This window comes from Cherax quadricarinatus, chromosome 22, assembly GCF_038502225.1.
Source record: "Cherax quadricarinatus isolate ZL_2023a chromosome 22, ASM3850222v1, whole genome shotgun sequence".
In the NCBI taxonomy this organism is placed as follows: Eukaryota; Metazoa; Arthropoda; class Malacostraca; order Decapoda; family Parastacidae; genus Cherax; species Cherax quadricarinatus.
In genome coordinates, this window is record NC_091313.1 from 6,130,649 (window position 1) to 6,154,932 (window position 24,284).

The 24,284-nt window shown below is 42.8% G+C and overlaps 1 protein-coding gene across 1 annotated transcript in view; it reads left to right on the top strand.

Annotated features, from left to right (window-relative positions):
• LOC128689603 (uncharacterized) overlaps nucleotides 1–24,284 on the top strand; it is a 217,809-nt gene that overhangs the window by 108,293 nt on the left and 85,232 nt on the right. The window contains exon 7 of the mRNA XM_053777965.2: nucleotides 22,127–22,252. Coding sequence (XP_053633940.2) covers nucleotides 22,127–22,252 — 126 coding nt within the window. The remainder of the gene's footprint in view (nucleotides 1–22,126; nucleotides 22,253–24,284) is intronic.

A 24,284-nucleotide genomic window follows, 5' to 3' on the forward strand; every position in this document is an offset into this window, starting at 1 on the left:
CACCACCACCACCACTTCCACCTCCACCACCACCATTACCACCTTTACCACCACCACTACTGTTACCACCACTACCACCACACCACTACTACCACCACTCCCAACACCACCACCACCACCACCACTACTACCACCATCACCACCATTATCACCACCACTTCTACCACCACCACCATCACTTCCACCTCCACCACCACCATTCCTTTACCACCACCACTACTACTACCACACCACTACTGCCACTACTACCGCCACCATCAGAACCACAACACCACTAACACCACCACCAACACAATCACCACCACCACCTACACCACTACTACCAACACCACCACCACTCCCAACACCACCAGCACCCCCATCACCACCACTGCTACTACAACCACCACCCCAACACCACCACTACCACCTCCACTACCGCTACCAACACTACCACCACACCACTACTACCATCACTTCCAGAACCAACATTACTACCACCAACACCCTACCACACCCCCACCCCTACCATCGCTAACCTCACACTACCCCCCTAATCACCACCAAGGTTCTGAAACAATCTTTTCTCAAGTTCTGAGGTTTGGTAATCTTGTATAAGCCTCTAAAATTGCATAGTTTACACGTATTTCACCGATATGTTTAGCATTACAATAATCCCCTAAGCTTTATTTTCACTCTGATATTTTGCAGCTTCTCTCCATCCATGTCACTCCAGCTCTGCTGGAACGAAACCTTTCAAGCTGCCGTAGCTGGCGAACCTTAATGGAATACTTGACGATATCATCTTTGCCCTAATGAAGTCTCCCAACTCAGGCTGACAAATTTCAACACTATATTGGAACCCCATCCTGCATGATGGAATATGATTGAGAAACAGATAGTTAGCTTTTGTTCCCATTTTGTAATTATCATATAAAACTGGGTAGTAGTACACTGCTGATACATCCAATGTTGGTAACGAAAAATACTAAAAATAAATCTCTTTCATCCCTCCTTTCCTCATCCCTAAATCTTCCCCGTTCCCATTTTTATACCTTCCGTCACCCTAAACCTCTCCCATTCCATCCACCTAACCATATCTCTTCTCCATCTCTTTCCTGGATCTCTTCCGACCCATCTCCTTCATTGCTACCAATTTTCCGTCCCATTTCTCCTACACCATTTCTTCTACTTGCTCCTTCTCTTCCTCTTCTTGCTTCCTCTTTTTCTTCCTCTGTGTCTTCCACTGCTTCTTGCTCATCCTCTTCCTCGCCTCCTACCCTCCCTCCCTCAGCCTCGTCTTATTAAGCTACAAGGAGCCAGGCTCACCTATTTTTTAATAATAATTTTTAAGAATGTGCGAGAGTTTGTGAGTTTATGAGAGTTTGTGTGAGTTTGTAAGAGTTCACATGAGTTTGTGAGAGTTTGTGAAAGTTTTTGTGTTTTTGTGACTGAGATTTTGCGAGTTTGTGAGAACTCATGAGAACTGGTGAGAGTTCTGAGAGTTTTATGAGTTTCTATGATTACTATCACTACTGTCATGCTAACCCTCCATCACCCCTTCACCCACCACCACTATCACTCCAACCCTCCATCACCCCTTCACCCACCATCACTATCACTCCAACCCTCCATCACCCCTTCACCCACCACCACTATCACTCCAACCCTTCATCACCCCTTCACCCACCACCACTATCACTCCAACCCTCCATCACCCCTTCACCCACCACCACTATCACTCCAACCCTCCATCACCCCTTCACCCACCACCACTATCACTCCAACCCTCCATCACCCCTTCACCCACCACCACTATCACTCCAACCCTCCATCACCCCTTCACCCACCACCACTATCACTCCAACCCTCCATCACCCCTTCACCCACCACCACTATCACTCCAACCCTCCATCACCCCTTCACCCACCACCACTATCACTCCAACCCTCCATCACCCCTTCACCCACCACCACTATCACTCCAACCCTCCATCACCCCTTCACCCACCACCACTATCACTCCAACCCTCCATCACCCCTTCACCCACCACCACTATCACTCCAACCCTCCATCACCCCTTCACCCACCACCACTATCACTCCAACCCTCCATCACCCCTTCACCCACCACCACTATCACTCCAACCCTCCATCACCCCTTCACCCACCACCACTATCACTCCAACCCTCCATCACCCCTTCACCCACCACCACTATCACTCCAACCCTCCATCACCCCTTCACCCACCACCACTATCACTCCAACCCTCCATCACCCCTTCACCCACCACCACTATCACTCCAACCCTCCATCACCCCTTCACCCACCACCACTATCACTCCAACCCTCCATCACCCCTTCACCCACCACCACTATCACTCCAACCCTCCATCACCCCTTCACTCACCACCATTATCACTCCAACCCTCCATCACCCCTTCACCCACCACCATTATCACTCCAACCCTCCATCACCCCTTCACCCACCACCATTATCACTCCAACCCTCCATCACCCCTTCACCCACCACCACTATCACTCCAACCCTCCATCACCCCTTCACCCACCACCATTATCACTCCAACCCTCCATCACCCCTTCACCCACCACCACTATCACTCCAACCCTTCATCACCCCTTCACCCACCACCACTATCACTCCAACCCTCCATCACCCCTTCACTCACCACCACTATCACTCCAACTCTCCATCACCCCTTCACCCACCACCACTATCACTCCAACCCTCCATCACCCCTTCACCCACCACCACTATCACTCCAACCCTCCATCACCCCTTCACCCACCACCACTATCACTCCAACTCTCCATCACCCCTTCACCCACCACCACTATCACTCCAACCCTCCATCACCCCTTCGCCCACCACCACTATCACTCCAACCCTCCATCACCCCTTCGCCCACCACCACTATCACTCCAACCCTCCATCACCCCTTCACCCACCACCACTATCACTCCAACCCTCCATCACCCCTTCACCCACCACCACTATCACTCCAACTCTCCATCACCCCTTCGCCCACCACCACTATCACTCCAACCCTCCATCACCCCTTCACCCACCACCACTATCACTCCAACTCTCCATCACCCCTTCACCCACCACCACTATCATTTCAACCCTCCATCACCCCTTCACCCACCACCACTATCACTCCAACCCTCCATCACCCCTTCACCCACCACCACTGTCTCTACCTCAATTCCCCTCCACCACCACCACTATACAAGCCTCCATCCCCTCCCCTACCATTATTATCCCAACGTCCACCCCCACGACCTCTTCCGTCATCCTAACCTCCACCCACTATCCAAACTTCCACCCCTCCCCCCCATAGCCACCACTACCCAAGCGTCCACCCCTTCTTTAACACTACTACCACCACCCCTCCCAATCATTACCATCAATATCCCAACCTCCATCCCCATAACCATAACCCCCATTAACCCCCACAACCATAACTCCCATTAACCCCCACAACCATAACTCCCATTAACCCCCACAACCATAACTCCCATTAACCCCCACCACCACGACTTCCACACCTCCTCACCACCACAAACTATCCTCACCACCGTTCGTTTCAGAGAGCCACGTAAGCAGTAGAAACACTATTAAAATGCCTTTTTTTTCAAGTTTAAAGAGCACAAGGAAAACACGGAAATACATTGACGGGGAGGAGACTGAAGGAGAGGTCTGAGTAACCTACGTGTGTAGATGAGAACTGTCAAGTTAAGTTGCTGGAGTTAGTTGAGCAAGAGATGGGCCAGGGCTCCGACCAGCTGAAAACTCTTCCTGGTTCAGAGTCATGTTGGTGTTGGAAACAGAAGCACAACTGCAGCGTAATGAGATCCCTTATTGGCAACGTTTCGCTCAAGCAGTGGTCTTGAAAAAGTGACTTGAAAGGCCTACTGCGTGGGCGTACGTCAATAATCTTACTACACAGCATTGGTAACTCTGTTTCCATTGTGTCGGTACTTTATTCCATTTCACTTCAGAGTGATGGTGTCCGTATTGTAGATCTGAAGCTGATTCTAAGTATTTCTAAGTATTTTCTATTATTCAAGTTATCTTCTAGCAAAACCAGTGTAGCTCTGTACCAGTCCACGTTGTGGTTGTGGCTACCGTGGTGAGTCACGCTGGATTTGGTAATGTGGTTTTGTATTACCGACAAGTGGTTGGCAAGACACAATGTAAATACTATGGAGTCACAGTTAAAGTGATCAGATTCCCAGGAGAAAAGTTTCCAGTAAATTACCTTAGTGTTTGTGTATTTTAGTTCTTTTTCCAACTACTCACAGAGACGTTGCTGATTTTTACACTACACTGAAATTTTAAACTTAAGATCTTGAGTATTTAAAATCGACATAAAAGCTGATACTGTCGGATGAAAAACATCAGTGTATAACCAGTGTATAAACATTTGTGTATACACTAATAATGCATGTCAACTTTTCTACAATGGTCCGCCTGTTAACTGTACTATAAAGCATGTTACTGTACAAGTGTACTTTTCAGTCCTAGCATATGGGAATAAATATAAATATAGTACGAGTGCACAAAAAAAAAACAGAATAAAACACTGACACAACAAGTCTCGAGATGATAAATTAGACACATGTGCAACATTTGGGTATCTTTAATAAGGAAACGTTTCGCCACACAGTGGTTTCATCAGTCACTACAAAGGAGAATAGTGAAGAATAGGAGGAGTTTGAGGTAATCAGTCCCTCAGCTGAGGGACTGATTACCTCAAACTCCTCCTGCTCTTTACCATTCTCCTTTGTAGTGACTGATGAAACCACTGTGTGGCGAAACGTTTCCTTATTAAAGATACCTAAATGTTGCACATGTGTCTAATTTATCAACTTGTCGGATCTCTGAACCATTCATCTACATTTCAAGTCTCGAGATAATCTGACTCTTAGCATCAGAAAAAGATAAATCACAGCTTGCTTAAACATATCGACAAGGTCGCCACACAGCAGTTAGCAGTACAAAGCGACTCCAAGCAACAACAGTAGACAAGGACAGATGCAAACACAACCTGACTGATGACAACAGCTTGCCCTCCAAAAATTCACAAAATCCCAAATTACTGAATATGAGCTCGGTAACTTTCAAATCCCGACTACGACAGTGCATAGATACCAAGCTAAGATACCTAGATCAACATTTACATTCAGGACCTTGAACATAATGAGTATCTCACAATGCCTAACCAGATAATGTTAAATCTTACTAATTCTACATTAAATTCTGGAACCATAGCTCCACAAAGAACAAGATATATGTCTCGGATCACCAACAAGAACATAACTCTATCAACAATATGTCTATGTCATAAACACGAAAGGGTAAGTAGTGGAGAGCAGAGGCGAGGTCTTGCTTCTACCAAGACTACGAGGAAAGAGAAAGTGGGTGTGTGCACCGACTACTGCAGGTAAGGTCACACCAGCGAGCATGACAGATTACCCAACATACATCAGCACAGACAAATGACTGTAAACCATACCCCCGGCCGGGATTGAACCCGCGGTCATAGAGTCTCAAAACTCCAGCCCGTCGCGTTAGCCACTAGACCAGCTAGCCACAATAAGATTCATCCAACTAGGTCATGTTGACGGCAGTGAAGGGACTTGAGCTAGAGTTCGTCACGGCCACGCTAGCTGGAGATTCGTCTGTAAAAACTTGCATTTGTGGTCACAGTGATGCCTGTGCTAACCTTCCTATGGTGTAGAAATATACCTAGTTGGATGAATTTTATTGTGGCTAGCTGGTCTAGTGGCTAACGCGACGGGCTGGAGTTTTGAGACTCTATGACCGCGGGTTCAATCCCGGCCGGGGGTATGGTTTGTTTGCAATCGTGTCATTACGATTTCTTGAGTCAAATGACTGTAGCAAGTGTCAGAGCAAAGGACACCAAACTGTACTACAGTTTCTTCCAACATGGAAATTATGGAAGAGATAATACTGAAATACACAGTATTTTTGTTTAACTATTAAGGAAAATAATTAAAGCTTTATAATACTAAATACAACACATAAAATATAAAATTTACCAGATGCTTCATTAAATTAACTGTAGAGGCGTGTCATTATATTGATGTTGTTGCAGGTAATGTTGTAAACTCAGGGAAGGTTATTGTTACTTCAGGAAATGCTGTATACCAATGTTGTTGCTGGGAATACTGTATACCTATGGTGCTATTGTTGCAGGGAATGTCTGCCCATGTAGTTTTTATTACAGGGAATGTAATAAATAAATATAAATATAAATAATAATATAGCTATTAAGGGCCCTCACTACCTTATAACGTCAACCACTACTACCTTCACTACCATTCCCTACACTACTACTACTACCCTCGCCACCACCACTATCTCCCCCATCACTACCACTTAAATCCTCCATCAATGATGAAACCTTTCCCCTCCACTAAACTCCCAACTAACACAACCACAACCATTACACAAAATGTACCCACTAACCGTCCTTAAAACACCTACTAACATCACTAACAACCATTCTACCACCACTAATACTCCTTCAAACACCACTAATAGGCATGCTACTGCCATCACCTAACAACCAATACCACTAATACTCCTACTACCATCACCACCACCAATACACCAACTACCACTACCACCACTAATACACCAACTACCCCCACTACCACCACCACTACTAATACACGAACTACCACCACAACCACCATCATTAATACACCAACTACCACCACAACCACCACCACTAATACACCTACAACCACATTACATATTTCACGAATGCTTAATAAAAATCCATTTATAGGGAGCTCAACAAGACTGCTGGAATATGTACAGAGCGCGCTCTACTAAATATAGTAGCTGCGTGCAGTGCACTGTGCTGGTTCAGGCACTTAATCATGGTCGCCTGATGTCTGCAAGCAATATTGTGCATGAGAACATCAACACGACCTAACTATTGCCTTGTGGTCTTCATTCTGGCTTTTTTATATTATTAAGACATTTCTTATATTTTTTGTTTTCTCTTGATTCTTGTCCCTCGCCACCTTCCTTTTATGTTCACTTGGTTCTTATCCCTCGCCACCTTCCTTTTATGTTCACTTGGTTCTTGTCCCTCGCCACCTTCCTTTTATGTTCACTTGGTTCTTATCCCTCGCCACCTTCCTTTTATGTTCACTTGGTTCTTATCCCTCGCCACCTTCCTTTTATGTTCACTTGGTTCTTGTCCCTCGCCACCCTCCTTTTATGTTCACTTGGTTCTTGTCCCTCGCCACCTTCCTTTTATGTTCACTTGGTTCTTGTCCCTCGCCACCTTCCTTTTATGTTCACTTGGTTCTTATCCCTCGCCACCTTCCTTTTATGTTCACTTGGTTCTTATCCCTCGCCACCTTCCTTTTATGTTCACTTGGTTCTTATCCCTCGCCACCTTCCTTTTATGTTCACTTGGTTCTTGTCCCTCGCCACCTTCCTTTTATGTTCACTTGGTTCTTGTCCCTCGCCACCTTCCTTTTATGTTCACTTGGTTCTTGTCCCTCGCCACCTTCCTTTTATGTTCACTTGGTTCTTATCCCTCGCCACCTTCCTTTTATGTTCACTTGGTTCTTGTCCCTCGCCACCTTCCTTTTATGTTCACTTGGTTCTTATCCCTCGCCACCTTCCTTTTATGTTCACTTGGTTCTCGTACCTCGCCACCTTCCTTTTATGTTCACTTGGTTCTTGTCCCTCACCACCTTCCTTTTATGTTCACTTGGTTCTCGTACCTCGCCACCTTCCTTTTATATTCACTTGGTTCTGGTACCTCACCACCTTCCTTTTATGTTCACTTGGTTCTCGTACCTCGCCACCTTCCTTTTATGTTCACTTGGTTCTCGTACCTCGCCACCTTGTTGGTGTCAAGACTGCTTGTCTTCCTCTTATACCAAGGTTTAGCGATTCCTCATTACAATAGCCTTGGTATTATTATTACTGTTGTGTTATAAATTTTATTTGCATTATTATAAATTACATTATTATTATTATTATTATTATTATTATTATTATTCTTTGCCTGTTCTTCATGTTTCTTCTTTTTCGTATTGTTTTTAGCCTTTATGTCTTTGTCTTGTCCTACATCTTTCTTTTGTCTCCTGTCACCAGTCTTAATTTTATTTTTTACGTTCTTCTCTGTCCTCCAACTCGTTTTCTTCTTCCTCCTATTACTTTTGCTCTTCTACTTCCTCTTCTTCCTTCTTCACTTCCTATTTTTCCTCCTCTTCCTCCTGTGCATTCTCCTTCTCCTCTACATCTCCCCCACCTTCCCGAGTATTGTTACTGAGTGTTGGCAACAAGCAGACCACTGCTATTCCACCACTTTATCTACCGTCACTTCCTCCCCCTCATTATCCCTCACTGCCTCCAATTACATCTTCCATTATGTGCAATTATCTTCAATCTTCTTTTCTTATTACAAATTATCCCCCATCCTCGTTCTTATTATCACCCATTCTTCCTTGTCTCTCCAAATAAGCCACAGTTTGTCATGGAGTTTGTCGCATTATGGGGTGGTAATCAACATGCATTTAAGCTATAAGGTGAATGTTTTTTATTTAGGTTTGATGTAAGGAAGGGGAGGGGCTAGTTCGAGCCCTTGGATCAAGAGCTTTCACTGCCATCGAGAGGGTACAGGGTGGAAATGGAGTTGTAATTGGGCTAGGGTTGAGAACTGGGTGAGTTGGCGTGATATTTTTTGGGAGCTTGTTGTGAAACCCTGTCAGTGGAATCAGCCGAGGATTGACTGATGGCTGAATAGTGATTTCATTTAGATTTTTATACCCAGAGTGAAGCCTTTTTTTGTGTTGGTTACCTGTCTTGTAGTATAATTGTTAGCTTCCTTTCGGGTCATTCATTTATTAATTCATTCTTTCCTTCTGTCTTTCTCTCTTTTTTTTTACACAGGGTTTGACAAGGTTAAGGATCCCTAGCTTTATTAACAAGCTATTTACAGGTTAAGGATTCCTAACTTTATTGACAAGCTAAGAGCTGCTACCTACATCAGCTCATTTGAAAGCATTTTTACTGTTACGAAACATGCAAGCATTTTTATTATGACACATACAAGTAGGGAACAGGATAAAGTTGGAGCCATCTGTGGGCCAGCATTTTCATTTGATCAACTGACTTTATCTCGTTGACATCATAATGCTGTACGAAGGTGTTCCATACTCGAGTCATCCTGGGTATATATGAGCTCAGATGGAGTGATGTTCTGGAGAAGGGTACAGCCAGAGTGAAGTTGCTGCTTTCTGCCTGTCTTGTGGCATAAAAGCTTGTTTCACGCTGTCCTCGAAGTGGATCCAAGTGTGGTACTTTGACAATATTGGCCTTGTACATAACATTAAGGCCACCCACATCCCTCCTATGTTGAAAGCTCTGCTGAAATGACAGATCTATCCAGGATGGGTCCAGGCGAGAGATGAGACGTCTTGCTCTGTTCTCTACTCTGTCAAGCAGTCGCAGATGAGAGGGGGGGGGGCAGGCAAACCAATTTTGGTCAAAAATACAATTACTAGACCGGTACAGAGATAAGCTGCTAAACACATACCATCGCTCGGAAACAATCTCACAAAGAAAGGCTCAATCACCCAACCATTTTACTCTTAGGAAATAGAAGCTACGAAGAGTCTCATTCATTAAGATATTGAATGATTTTGATAAATTCAAACACGAAGAAGTTTTTGAAGCGCTATTTGAGTCCATAGCTCTAAACAGTGGGGCAAAAATACGAGACAGAACATATGGAAAGTTTTTGTAAAAAGAAGAAAATAAGAATAGCAGTAACGGATATACATGCTAATGATGTAAGCGCGACGACAATAGTCACTCAAGAACCAGTCGGACAAGCAGCTTGCATGCAGAGTTCAGCAATATATTCAGTACTCTAGTGGGATGGATTGCATCTGTTGCTACTTCTCTTATTGCTACTTCTGCTATTGTTACTTTTGTGACTACTTTTATTACTGTTGTTGTGACTGCTGTTGTTGTTACTTCAGTTTTTGTTACTTCTGTTGTTGTTACTTTTGCTCTTGCTATTACCTTTGTTGTTGTTGTTACTTCTGTTGTTGTTGATGCTGTAATTATTGTTTCGTGAAGTGTTGAACCCCGTGCTGGCTATTCCAAGAAAAATGATGGCGTAGGTTCGATCCTCCAGCCGCTGATCTCAAAAACCCAGGCAAGACATCAGCACTCACTCAGGTCACTGACAGCACACACACTTCAACATATTCCAACAATGTTTATTCTAACATCACATCTCTCAGATGCCAGTCTTGCATCACTGACATCCAACATTATCAAAGAGAGAGAAATTTTCCTTAACTAACGTTAATGCTAAACTACGGTAATTACTCCTTTGCACCGCAGTAATTAATCTAGATTATTATCTTAATATCCCCGAGAAAATGATAAGTCGCTTGAGGGTCACAGAGCAGCTGGAAAGGCGGACGAAATCAGGTTCGATGCGAGGAAGTGGAGGATATGTCCAGTTTCATTCACCAAGATTTTTTAGCTCTGTCACCATAATTTTTTTTATTAATATGCGAAAATTATATAGAAAAATAATATGGTTGAAGATAACATGCAGGCTTTTTATGTAGGCTCATTGTATGGGCAGTCAAAGATCACTGCTTGTTGTATGGTGTCAAAGTTCACTGCTTGTTGTATGGAGTCAAAGATCAATGCTTGTTGTATGGTGTCAAAGCTCACTGCTTGTTGTATGGAGTCAAAGATCACTGCTTGTTGTATGGTGTCAAAGTTCACTGCTTGTTGTATGGAGTCAAAGATCACTGCTTGTTGTATGGTGTCAAAGCTCACTGCTTGTTGTATGGAGTCAAAGATCACTGCTTGTTGTATGGAGTCAAAGATCACTGCTTGTTGTATGGTGTCAAAGATCACTGCTTGTTGTATGGTGTCAAAGATCACTGCTTGTTGTATGGTGTCAAAGATCACTGCTTGTTGTATGGTGTCAAAGATCACTGCTTGTTGTATGGAGTCAAAGATCACTGCTTGTTGTATGGTGTCAAAGATCACTGCTTGTTGTATGGTGTCAAAGATCACTGCTTGTTGTATGGTGTCAAAGATCACTGCTTGTTGTATGGAGTCAAAGATCACTGCTTGTTGTATGGAGTCAAAGATCACTGCTTGTTGTATGGAGTCAAAGATCACTGCTTGTTGTATGGTGTCAAAGATCACTGCTTGTTGTATGGAGTCAAAGATCACTGCTTGTTGTATGGAGTCAAAGATCACTGCTTGTTGTATGGGGTCAAAGATCACTGCTTGTTGTATGGTGTCAAAGGTCACTGCTTGTTGTATGGAGTCAAAGATCACTGCTTGTTGTATGGAGTCAAAGATCACTGCTTGTTGTATGGAGTCAAAGATCACTGCTTGTTGTATGGAGTCAAAGATCACTGCTTGTTGTATGGAGTCAAAGATCACTGCTTGTTGTATGGAGTCAAAGATCACTGCTTGTTGTATGGTGTCAAAGATCACTGCTTGTTGTATGGTGTCAAAGATCACTGCTTGTTGTATGGTGTCAAAGATCACTGCTTGTTGTATGGTGTCAAAGATCACTGCTTGTTGTATGGTGTCAAAGATCACTGCTTGTTGTATGGAGTCAAAGATCACTGCTTGTTGTATGGTGTCAAAGATCACTGCTTGTTGTATGGTGTCAAAGATCACTGCTTGTTGTATGGTGTCAAAGATCACTGCTTGTTGTATGGAGTCAAAGAGCAGTGCTTGTTGTATGGAGTCAAAGATCACTGCTTGTTGTATGGAGTCAAAGATCACTGCTTGTTGTATGGTGTCAAAGATCACTGCTTGTTGTATGGAGTCAAAGATCACTGCTTGTTGTATGGAGTCAAAGATCACTGCTTGTTGTATGGGGTCAAAGATCACTGCTTGTTGTATGGTGTCAAAGATCACTGCTTGTTGTATGGAGTCAAAGATCACTGCTTGTTGTATGGAGTCAAAGATCACTGCTTGTTGTATGGAGTCAAAGATCACTGCTTGTTGTATGGAGTCAAAGTTCACTGCTTGTTGTATGGGGTCAAAGATCACTGCTTGTTGTATGGAGTCAAAGATCACTGCTTGTTGTATGGGCAGTCAAAGATCACTGCTTGTTGTATGGGGTCAAAGATCACTGCTTGTTGTATGGGCAGTCAAAGATCACTGCTTGTTGTAGGGGTCAAAGATCACTGCTTGTTGTATGGAGTCAAAGATCACTGCTTGTTGTATGGAGTCAAAGATCACTGCTTGTTGTATGGAGTCAAAGATCACTGCTTGTTGTATGGGGTCAAAGATCACTGCTTGTTGTATGGGCAGTCAAAGATCACTGCTTGTTGTATGGGGTCAAAGATCACTGCTTGTTGTATGGGCAGTCAAAGATCACTGCTTGTTGTATGGGGTCAAAGATCACTGCTTGTTGTATGGAGTCAAAGATCACTGCTTGTTGTATGGAGTCAAAGATCACTGCTTGTTGTATGGGCAGTCAAAGATCACTGCTTGTTGTATGGGGTCAAAGATCACTGCTTGTTGTATGGAGTCAAAGATCACTGCTTGTTGTATGGAGTCAAAGATCACTGCTTGTTGTATGGGGTCAAAGATCACTGCTTGTTGTATGGAGTCAAAGATCACTGCTTGTTGTATGGGGTCAAAGATCACTGCTTGTTGTATGGAGTCAAAGATCACTGATTGTTGTATGGAGTCAAAGATCACTGCTTGTTGTATGGAGTCAAAGATCACTGCTTGTTGTATGGGCAGTCAAAGATCACTGCTTGTTGTATGGTGTCAAAGATCACTGCTTGTTGTATGGGCAGTCAAAGATCACTGCTTGTTGTATGGAGTCAAAGATCACTGCTTGTTGTAAGGGCAGTCAAAGATCACTGCTTGTTGTATGGAGTCAAAGATCACTGCTTGTTGTATGGGCAGTCAAAGATCACTGCTTGTTGTATGGTGTCAAAGAGCAGTGCTTGTTGTATGGTGTCAAAGATCACTGCTTGTTGTATGGAGTCAAAGATCACTGCTTGTTGTATGGAGTCAAAGAGCAGTGCTTGTTGTATGGTGTCAAAGATCACTGCTTGTTGTATGGAGTCAAAGATCACTGCTTGTTGTATGGAGTAAAAAATCACTGCTTGTTGTATGGAGTCAAAGATCACTGCTTGTTGTATGGAGTCAAAGTTCACTGCTTGTTGTATTGAGTCAAAGATCACTGCTTGTTGTATGGAGTCAAAGATCACTGGTTGTTGTATGGAGTCAAAGATCACTGCTTGTTGTATGGAGTCAAAGATCACTGCTTGTTGTATGGAGTCAAAGAGCAGTGCTTGTTGTATGGAGTCAAAGATCACTGCTTGTTGTATGGAGTAAAAAATCACTGCTTGTTGTATGGAGTCAAAGAGCAGTGCTTGTTGTATGGAGTCAAAGATCACTGCTTGTTGTATGGAGTCAAAGATCACTGCTTGTTGTATGGAGTCAAAGATCACTGCTTGTTGTATGGAGTCAAAGATCACTGCTTGTTGTATGGAGTCAAAGATCACTGCTTGTTGTATGGAGTCAAAGATCACTGCTTGTTGTATGGGCAGTCAAAGATCACTGCTTGTTGTATGGTGTCAAAGATCACTGCTTGTTGTATGGTGTCAAAGATCACTGCTTGTTGTATGGAGTCAAAGTTCACTGCTTGTTGTAAGGGCAGTCAAAGATCACTGCTTGTTGTATGGAGTCAAAGATCACTGCTTGTTGTATGGGCAGTCAAAGATCACTGCTTGTTGTATGGTGTCAAAGAGCAGTGCTTGTTGTATGGTGTCAAAGATCACTGCTTCTTGTATGGAGTCAAAGATCACTGCTTGTTGTATGGAGTCAAAGAGCAGTGCTTGTTGTATGGTGTTAAAGATCACTGCTTGTTGTATGGAGTCAAAGATCACTGCTTGTTGTATGGAGTAAAAAATCACTGCTTGTTGTATGGAGTCAAAGAGCAGTGCTTGTTGTATGGAGTCAAAGATCACTGCTTGTTGTATGGAGTCAAAGATCACTGCTTGTTGTATGGAGTCAAAGATCACTGCTTGTTGTATGGAGTCAAAGATCACTGCTTGTTGTATGGAGTCAAAGAGCAGTGCTTGTTGTATATAGTCAAAGATCACTGCTTGTTGTATGGAGTAAAAAATCACTGCTTGTTGTATGGAGTCAAAGAGCAGTGCTTGTTGTATGGAGTCAAAGATCACTGCTTGTTGTATGGAGTCAAAGATCACTGCTTGTTGTATGGAGTCAAAGATCACTGCTTGTTGTATGGAGTCAAAGATCACTGCTTGTTGTATGGAGTCAAAGATCACTGCTTGTTGTATGGAGTCAAAGATCACTGCTTGTTGTATGGAGTCAAAGATCACTGCTTGTTGTATGGAGTCAAAGATCACTGCTTGTTGTATGGAGTCAAAGATCAGTGCTTGTTGTATGGAGTCAAAGAGCAGTGCTTGTTGTATGGGGTCAAAGAGCAGTGCTTGTTGTATGGAGTCAAAGATCACTGCTTGTTGTATGGAGTCAAAGATCACTGCTTGTTGTATGGAGTCAAAGATCACTGCTTGTTGTATGGAGTCAAAGATCACTGCTTGTTGTATGGAGTCAAAGATCACTGCTTGTTGTATGGAGTCAAAGAGCAGTGCTTGTTGTATGGAGTCAAAGAGCAGTGCTTGTTGTATGGAGTCAAAGAGCAGTGCTTGTTGTATGGAGTCAAAGATCACTGCTTGTTGTATGGAGTCAAAGATCACTGCTTGTTGTATGGAGTCAAAGAGCAGTGCTTGTTGTATGGAGTCAAAGAGCAGTGCTTGTTGGATGGAGTCAATGAGCAGTGCTTGTTGTATGGAGTCAAAGAGCAGTGCTTGTTGTATGGAGTCAAAGATCACTGCTTGTTGTATGGAGTCAAAGATCACTGCTTGTTGTATGGAGTCAAAGATCACTGCTTGTTGTATGGAGTCAAAGATCACTGCTTGTTGTATGGAGTCAAAGATCACTGCTTGTTGTATGGAGTCAAAGATCAGTGCTTGTTGTATGGAGTCAAAGAGCAGTGCTTGTTGTATGGAGTCAAAGATCACTGCTTGTTGTATGGAGTCAAAGATCACTGCTTGTTGTATGGAGTCAAAGATCACTGCTTGTTGTATGGAGTCAAAGATCAGTGCTTGTTGTATGGAGTCAAAGAGCAGTGCTTGTTGTATGGAGTCAAAGATCACTGCTTGTTGTATGGAGTCAAAGATCACTGCTTGTTGTATGGAGTCAAAGATCACTGCTTGTTGTATGGAGTCAAAGATCACTGCTTGTTGTATGGAGTCAAAGATCAGTGCTTGTTGTATGGAGTCAACGAGCAGTGCTTGTTGTATGGAGTCAAAGAGCAGTGCTTGTTGTATGGAGTCAAAGAGCAGTGCTTGTTGTATGGAGTCAAAGAGCAGTGCTTGTTGTATGGAGTCAAAGAGCAGTGCTTGTTGTATGGAGTCAAAGATCACTGCTTGTTGTATGGAGTCAAAGAGCAGTGCTTGTTGTATGGAGTCAAAGATCACTGCTTGTTGTATGGAGTCAAAGATCACTGCTTGTTGTATGGAGTCAAAGATCACTGCTTGTTGTATGGAGTCAAAGAGCAGTGCTTGTTGTATGGAGTCAAAGAGCAGTGCTTGTTGTATGGAGTCAAAGAGCAGTGCTTGTTGTATGGAGTCAAAGAGCAGTGCTTGTTGTATGGGGTCAAAGAGCAGTGCTTGTTGTATGGAGTCAAAGAGCAGTGCTTGTTGTATGGAGTCAAAGAGCAGTGCTTGTTGTATGGAGTCAAAGAGCAGTGCTTGTTGTATGGGGTCAAAGAGCAGTGCTTGTTGTATGGGGTCAAAGAGCAGTGCTTGTTGTATGGTGTCAAAGAGCAGTGCTTGTTGTATGGGGTCAAAGAGCAGTGCTTGTTGTATGGAGTCAAAGATCACTGCTTGTTTTATGGAGTAAAAAATCACTGCTTGTTGTATGGAGTCAAAGATCACTGCTTGTTGTATGGAGTCAAAGATCACTGCTTGTTGTATGGAGTCAAAGATCACTGGTTGTTGTATGGAGTCAAAGATCACTGCTTGTTGTATGGAGTCAAAGATCACTGCTTGTTGTATGGAGTCAAAGAGCAGTGCTTGTTGTATGGAGTCAAAGATCACTGCTTGTTGTATGGAGTAAAAAATCACTGCTTGTTGTATGGAGTCAAAGAGCAGTGCTTGTTGTATGGAGTCAAAGATCACTGCTTGTTGTATGGAGTCAAAGATCACTGCTTGTTGTATGGAGTCAAAGATCACTGCTTGTTGTATGGAGTCAAAGATCACTGCTTGTTGTATGGAGTCAAAGATCACTGCTTGTTGTATGGAGTCAAAGATCACTGCTTGTTGTATGGAGTCAAAGATCACTGCTTGTTGTATGGAGTCAAAGATCACTGCTTGTTGTATGGAGTCAAAGATCACTGCTTGTTGTATGGAGTCAAAGATCAGTGCTTGTTGTATGGAGTCAAAGAGCAGTGCTTGTTGTATGGAGTCAAAGAGCAGTGCTTGTTGTATGGAGTCAAAGATCACTGCTTGTTGTATGGAGTCAAAGATCACTGCTTGTTGTATGGAGTCAAAGATCACTGCTTGTTGTATGGAGTCAAAGATCACTGCTTGTTGTATGGAGTCAAAGATCACTGCTTGTTGTATGGAGTCAAAGAGCAGTGCTTGTTGTATGGAGTCAAAGAGCAGTGCTTGTTGTATGGAGTCAAAGAGCAGTGCTTGTTGTATGGAGTCAAAGATCACTGCTTGTTGTATGGAGTCAAAGATCACTGCTTGTTGTATGGAGTCAAAGAGCAGTGCTTGTTGTATGGAGTCAAAGAGCAGTGCTTGTTGTATGGAGTCAAAGAGCAGTGCTTGTTGTATGGAGTCAAAGAGCAGTGCTTGTTGTATGGAGTCAAAGATCACTGCTTGTTGTATGGAGTCAAAGATCACTGCTTGTTGTATGGAGTCAAAGATCACTGCTTGTTGTATGGAGTCAAAGATCACTGCTTGTTGTATGGAGTCAAAGATCACTGCTTGTTGTATGGAGTCAAAGATCAGTGCTTGTTGTATGGAGTCAAAGAGCAGTGCTTGTTGTATGGAGTCAAAGATCACTGCTTGTTGTATGGAGTCAAAGATCACTGCTTGTTGTATGGAGTCAAAGATCACTGCTTGTTGTATGGAGTCAAAGAGCAGTGCTTGTTGTATGGAGTCAAAGAGCAGTGCTTGTTGTATGGGGTCAAAGAGCAGTGCTTGTTGTATGGAGTCAAAGAGCAGTGCTTGTTGTATGGAGTCAAAGATCACTGCTTGTTGTATGGAGTCAAAGATCACTGCTTGTTGTATGGAGTCAAAGATCACTGCTTGTTGTATGGAGTCAAAGATCAGTGCTTGTTGTATGGAGTCAAAGAGCAGTGCTTGTTGTACGGAGTCAAAGATCACTGCTTGTTGTATGGAGTCAAAGATCACTGCTTGTTGTATGGAGTCAAAGATCACTGCTTGTTGTATGGAGTCAAAGATCACTGCTTGTTGTATGGAGTCAAAGATCACTGCTTGTTGTATGGAGTCAAAGATCACTGCTTGTTGTATGGAGTCAAAGATCACTGCTTGTTGTATGGAGTCAAAGATCACTGCTTGTTGTATGGAGTCAAAGATCACTGCTTGTTGTATGGAGTCAAAGATCACTGCTTGTTGTATGGAGTCAAAGATCACTGCTTGTTGTATGGAGTCAAAGATCAGTGCTTGTTGTATGGAGTCAAAGAGCAGTGCTTGTTGTATGGAGTCAAAGAGCAGTGCTTGTTGTATGGAGTCAAAGATCACTGCTTGTTGTATGGAGTCAAAGATCACTGCTTGTTGTATGGAGTCAAAGATCACTGCTTGTTGTATGGAGTCAAAGATCACTGCTTGTTGTATGGAGTCAAAGATCACTGCTTGTTGTATGGAGTCAAAGAGCAGTGCTTGTTGTATGGAGTCAAAGAGCAGTGCTTGTTGTATGGAGTCAAAGAGCAGTGCTTGTTGTATGGAGTCAAAGATCACTGCTTGTTGTATGGAGTCAAAGATCACTGCTTGTTGTATGGAGTCAAAGAGCAGTGCTTGTTGTATGGAGTCAAAGAGCAGTGCTTGTTGTATGGAGTCAAAGAGCAGTGCTTGTTGTATGGAGTCAAAGAGCAGTGCTTGTTGTATGGAGTCAAAGATCACTGCTTGTTGTATGGAGTCAAAGATCACTGCTTGTTGTATGGAGTCAAAGATCACTGCTTGTTGTATGGAGTCAAAGATCACTGCTTGTTGTATGGAGTCAAAGATCACTGCTTGTTGTATGGAGTCAAAGATCAGTGCTTGTTGTATGGAGTCAAAGAGCAGTGCTTGTTGTATGGAGTCAAAGATCACTGCTTGTTGTATGGAGTCAAAGATCACTGCTTGTTGTATGGAGTCAAAGATCACTGCTTGTTGTATGGAGTCAAAGAGCAGTGCTTGTTGTATGGAGTCAAAGAGCAGTGCTTGTTGTATGGGGTCAAAGAGCAGTGCTTGTTGTATGGAGTCAAAGAGCAGTGCTTGTTGTATGGAGTCAAAGATCACTGCTTGTTGTATGGAGTCAAAGATCACTGCTTGTTGTATGGAGTCAAAGATCACTGCTTGTTGTATGGAGTCAAAGATCAGTGCTTGTTGTATGGAGTCAAAGAGCAGTGCTTGTTGTACGGAGTCAAAGATCACTGCTTGTTGTATGGAGTCAAAGATCACTGCTTGTTGTATGGAGTCAAAGATCACTGCTTGTTGTATGGAGTCAAAGATCACTGCTTGTTGTATGGAGTCAAAGATCAGTGCTTGTTGTATGGAGTCAACGAGCAGTGCTTGTTGTATGGAGTCAAAGAGCAGTGCTTGTTGTATGGAGTCAAAGAGCAGTGCTTGTTGTATGGAGTCAAAGAGCAGTGCTTGTTGTATGGAGTCAAAGAGCAGTGCTTGTTGTATGGAGTCAAAGATCACTGCTTGTTGTATGGAGTCAAAGATCACTGCTTGTTGTATTGAGTCAAAGATCACTGCTTGTTGTATGGAGTCAAAGATCACTGCTTGTTGTATGGAGTCAAAGATCACTGCTTGTTGTATGGAGTCAAAGAGCAGTGCTTGTTGTATGGAGTCAAAGAGCAGTGCTTGTTGTATGGAGTCAAAGAGCAGTGCTTGTTGTATGGAGTCAAAGAGCAGTGCTTGTTGTATGGGGTCAAAGAGCAGTGCTTGTTGTATGGAGTCAAAGAGCAGTGCTTGTTGTATGGAGTCAAAGAGCAGTGCTTGTTGTATGGAGTCAAAGAGCAGTGCTTGTTGTATGGGGTCAAAGAGCAGTGCTTGTTGTATGGGGTCAAAGAGCAGTGCTTGTTGTATGGTGTCAAAGAGCAGTGCTTGTTGTATGGGGTCAAAGAGCAGTGCTTGTTGTATGGGGTCAAAGAGCAGTGCTTGTTGTATGGGGTCAAAGAGCAGTGCTTGTTGTATGGGGTCAAAGAGCAGTGCTTGTTGTATGGAGTCAAAGAGCAGTGCTTGTTGTATGGGGTCAAAGAGCAGTGCTTGTTGTATGGAGTCAAAGAGCACTGCTTGTTGTATGGGGTCAAAGAGCAGTGCTTGTTGTATTGAGTCAAAGAGCAGTGCTTGTTGTATGGAGTCAAAGAGCAGTGCTTGTTGTATGTAGTCAAAGAGCAGTGCTTGTTGTATGGAGTCAAAGAGCAGTGCTTGTTGTATGGGGTCAAAGAGCAGTGCTTGTTGTATGGAGTCAAAGAGCACTGCTTTTTGTATGGGGTCAAAGAGCAGTGCTTGTTGTATGGAGTCAAAGAGCACTGCTTGTTGTATGGGGTCAAAGAGCAGTGCTTGTTGTATGGGGTCAAAGAGCAGTGCTTGTTGTATGGGGTCAAAGAGCAGTGCTTGTTGTATGGAGTCAAAGAGCACTGCTTGTTGTATGGGGTCAAAGAGCAGTGCTTGTTGTATGGAGTCAAAGAGCAGTGCTTGTTGTATGGGGTCAAAGAGCAGTGCTTGTTGTATGGGGTCAAAGAGCAGTGCTTGTTGTATGGGGTCAAAGAGCAGTGCTTGTTGTATGGGGTCGAACAATAAAATAATATGAAAAGACTGTTTAAAAGCGAGTGTGTGACATCAGATAAAAAAAAAGTAAGGATATCAAAAACAAAAGATTAAAATTTGCCACATTTTACAAGTTCTCTCATATTAAACACGAGTTTACATATTCATGAGGAATAAAAATGTAAAACAGTACGTATATTTATGAAAAAGAAATACGAACAACTCGGAAAAAGTTTCGCTCTTTTGGTTTAAGACCGGAAAAATTAGGCGGGGTCAGAAAATAGATCGTCCGAGTATTTTGTTCATAGAGTAATTACTTAGTGCTCCAAAAAAGGGTTTTATACCGTCAAATCTTATAATAACTGGGGCAGACTAAAGCCTACGAACCTACAATAATATACGAATCAGTCTATGGGCAACATACACTCGGCATTCCGAAGTTGTGCCACAGAAACCAGTATCGTAATTACTTTAATTAAATTTCGAAACTTGGCACCTACATGGCCTGAAGAGCAATCTGAAAATTCCATTAAGTTTGATATACAAATGCTGAGAGTCTGAAGTCGACCAACGGAGATATTTTCAATTATCATACAGACATTAATAATCTAATTTAAATTTGACTGAAATAGTAAATTTACCTGTACAGTGCTCACAACTATTCTTAATCAAGACAAACGCACAATACCTTGACTGGAACAATACACAATGCACAATACACATTAACTTTGCCAATTTGAAGCCACTGAAAGTCATTCTCAGGGAACCACACGGTTTAGAGATTTACACTTCTAGATAGTCTTCCTCCATTTTACCCGTGTACACTGTACCCGCTGAGGGCACACATTAAAATATAATCGTTCCTAATCGGAATTCACGGTTGATGTTGAGAAACGTATAAAGTAACAATCGTTGAAGTGAACGTGAGACTTATCACAAGCCTATTACACGATCGTCACCTGAATTGATCACAAGGATTAAGTAAAATGAAAAACAAATAGCACCAACACAGTCCAGTGATCATCCAGCGTTGAAAGTTTGAAGCTAAACAAGTGAAGCGTTGTCACGTGACTCACTCACCTCAGCAGAAAAATAAAATCCGAAAATTAAAAAGACAGAGTATCACCTTTCCAGATACATCTAATTCTGTGTTTTGTCAGTAATATGTCCATTAATGTATTTTAAATAATATTTTTATTATAACCCTTCAGAACGACAATGTCCATTACATTTCCTGCATGTATAATCACACTTTTCTACATACACATCCGAGTGTATTAATACAAGAATATCCAAGTATTTTAACTTAAGAATATCCAGCACTCCTAATGAGTTTTGTAATAGTTTTTTTATATTTTATCCACAATGGTTATCACACTGTTTCAAACGTTTATGCTTACGCTTACAAAAAATAATAAGATTCAATACCGCATGACACAGCGTTCATTATATATGGAAGAAGGTTATGTCAGTTACTAGTTTTAGAATATGTCATATTAGTTCCATAATTATCCCCAAAAGAACTCGTATTCCAGTTATTGGTAAAAGCTAAACTGAAGAACGTTGAGATGAACTCCAGCGAACTTGCAGGATTCTCGGTTTCCCATAAGAGATATAATTTCCCGTACTCCTAGGCAATCTTGAGAGAGTAATTCCCAAGTAATAGAAGATCCAGCTCTGCTGGAGAGAGGATTCAAAAGCTGCCATAGCTGATTAATCTTCTGTTACATTACTGGACAATATCTTCATTACCTTACCGAGTCTCCCAGCTCCGATTGACAGGCTAATACTATGGGTGCAAGTGACCCATCCTGCGTGATGGAATATGACAGGAGAAACAAGAGCAGCCAATGCTTCCAGAATTCTTTGTTAACTAATATAACTTCTAACATTATATCTTGTTTTCTCCCTTATAGCAACAGGTGTTGGTGTACTTGCAGGGGTGTTTGCTGGAAATGCTCCAGCAGGTTCTTCCTCCCTTATAACAGCAGGTGTTGTGTACTTGCAGGAGGAGTGCCTGCTAGAAGTGTTCCAGCAGACGGAGGACAACCTGGTGCTGCAGGTGAGGCACTTCCAGGTCTCCTCCGCCGTCACCAACAACACCAACTCTCAGTACAGAATGCAGGAGGAGCGGGTGAGTGTTGAGTCAGTCGTCGTTTGTCAAAGGCACTTATCGACAGAAAATCAAACTGTGTGTGTGTGTGTGTGTGTGTGTGTGTGTGTGTGTGTGTGTGTGTGTGTGTGTGTGTGTGTGTGTGTGTGTGTGTGTGTGTGTGTGTGTGACGTGCTTTTCTGCCTCTGAATTATAAAACCTGTTTTCTATCTGTTGTTGCCAAACATTCGAAGCTGATCGACATTGCTGTTTACGATTCAGTGATACAGTCATTTATTTTTTTTTCTTTGATGCAGTAAGCCATGCAAACAGTCTACATCCAATCAGACACTCATCCAATGTGTGTGGAGTTGCTCAGTCAAACACGAGGGCTGATACTGCATACAATGGTCATAAAAACAATGCTTATAGGCGAGTCTCTCACCCACTACAGGAATGATGCAATTCCAAGTGAATAACATGAACGTGACAATAACATGTTATTGTCATATTCACAAATATTCGCTGCAAGGGGATGTTTAATTTTTATAAAACACTAAGTCTATTAATTTATTTAATTTTTTCTTCCTCCCTGAATTTTTTAATGTATGCATCGTTAGGCAGGTGCAGCGCTTTCCTTATTAAGTCGCAAAGAATTCCGTATGCTAATTCTTATATTCGGCTTTAGCATTTTCTCGCCATAAAACCTGTAGGTTTTAATAGAAATATCCTGTTTTTCGGGTCCTGGAGGAAGATACTCAAGCCCAGCAAAAGGTCGTATTAGAGCCCAGGAAGCCAGGATTGTGAAGAGGCGTGTGTTAGCTTGCTTCTTGTTTTCACACACACAAACTATATATATATATATATATATATATATATATATATATATATATATATATATATATATATATATATATGTGTGTGTGTGTGTGTGTGTGTGTGTGTGTGTGTGTGTGTATGTGTGTGCGTGTGTGCGTGTGTGTGTGTGTGTGTGTGTGTGTGTGTGTGTATGCTCACCTAATTGTGGTTGCAGGGGTCGAGACTCAGCTCCTGGCCCCGCCTCTTTACTGCTCGTTACTAGGTCCTCTCTCTCTCTGCTTCCTGAGCTTTGTCATATATCTTCTTAAAGCTATGTATGGTTCCTGCCTCCACTACATCACTTGCTAGGCTATTCCACTTCCTGACGACTCTATGACTGAAGAAATACTTCCTAACATCCCTGTGACTCGTCTGATTCTTCAACTTCCAATTGGGCCCCTTGTTTCTGTGTCCCATCTCTGGAACAATCTGTCTCTGTCCACTTTATCTATTCCACGCAGTATTTTGTATGTCGTTATCATGTCTCCCCTGACCCTCCTGTCCTCCACTGTCGTCAGTCCGATTTCCCTCAACCTTTCTTCGTAGGACATGCCCCTAAGCTCCGGAACTAGCCTTGTTGCAAACTTTTGCACTTTCTCTAATTTCTTGACTTGCCTGACCAGTTTTGGGTTCCAAACTGGAGCTGCATACTCCAGTATGGGCCTGACGTACACAGTGTACAGTGTCTTGAACGATTCCTTACTAAGGTATCGGAACGCTATTCTCAGGTTTGCCAGGCGCCCATATGCTGCAGCAGTTAACTGGTTGATGTGTGCCTCCGGAGACATGCTCGGTGTTATGGTCACCCCAAGATCTTTCTCCTTGAGCGAGGTTTGCAGTCCTTGGCCACTTAGTCTATACTCTATCTGCGGTCTTCTTTGCCCTTCTCCGATCTTCATGACTTTGCATTTGGGAGGGTTGAATTCAAGAAGCCAGTTGCTGGTCCATGCGTCCAGCCTGTCCAGGTCTCTTTGAAGTCCTGCCTGATCCTCATCTAATTTAATTCTCCTCATTAACTTCACATCATCTGCGAACAGGGACAATTTTGAGTCTATCCCTTCCATCATGTCATCCACATATACCAAAAATAGCAATGGTCCTAGGACCGACCCCATTGGGAAGCCGCTCGTCACAGGTCCCCACTGTGATACCTCATCCCGAACCATGACTCGTTGTTGCCTCCCTGTCAGGTATTCTCTGATCCATTGCAGTGCCC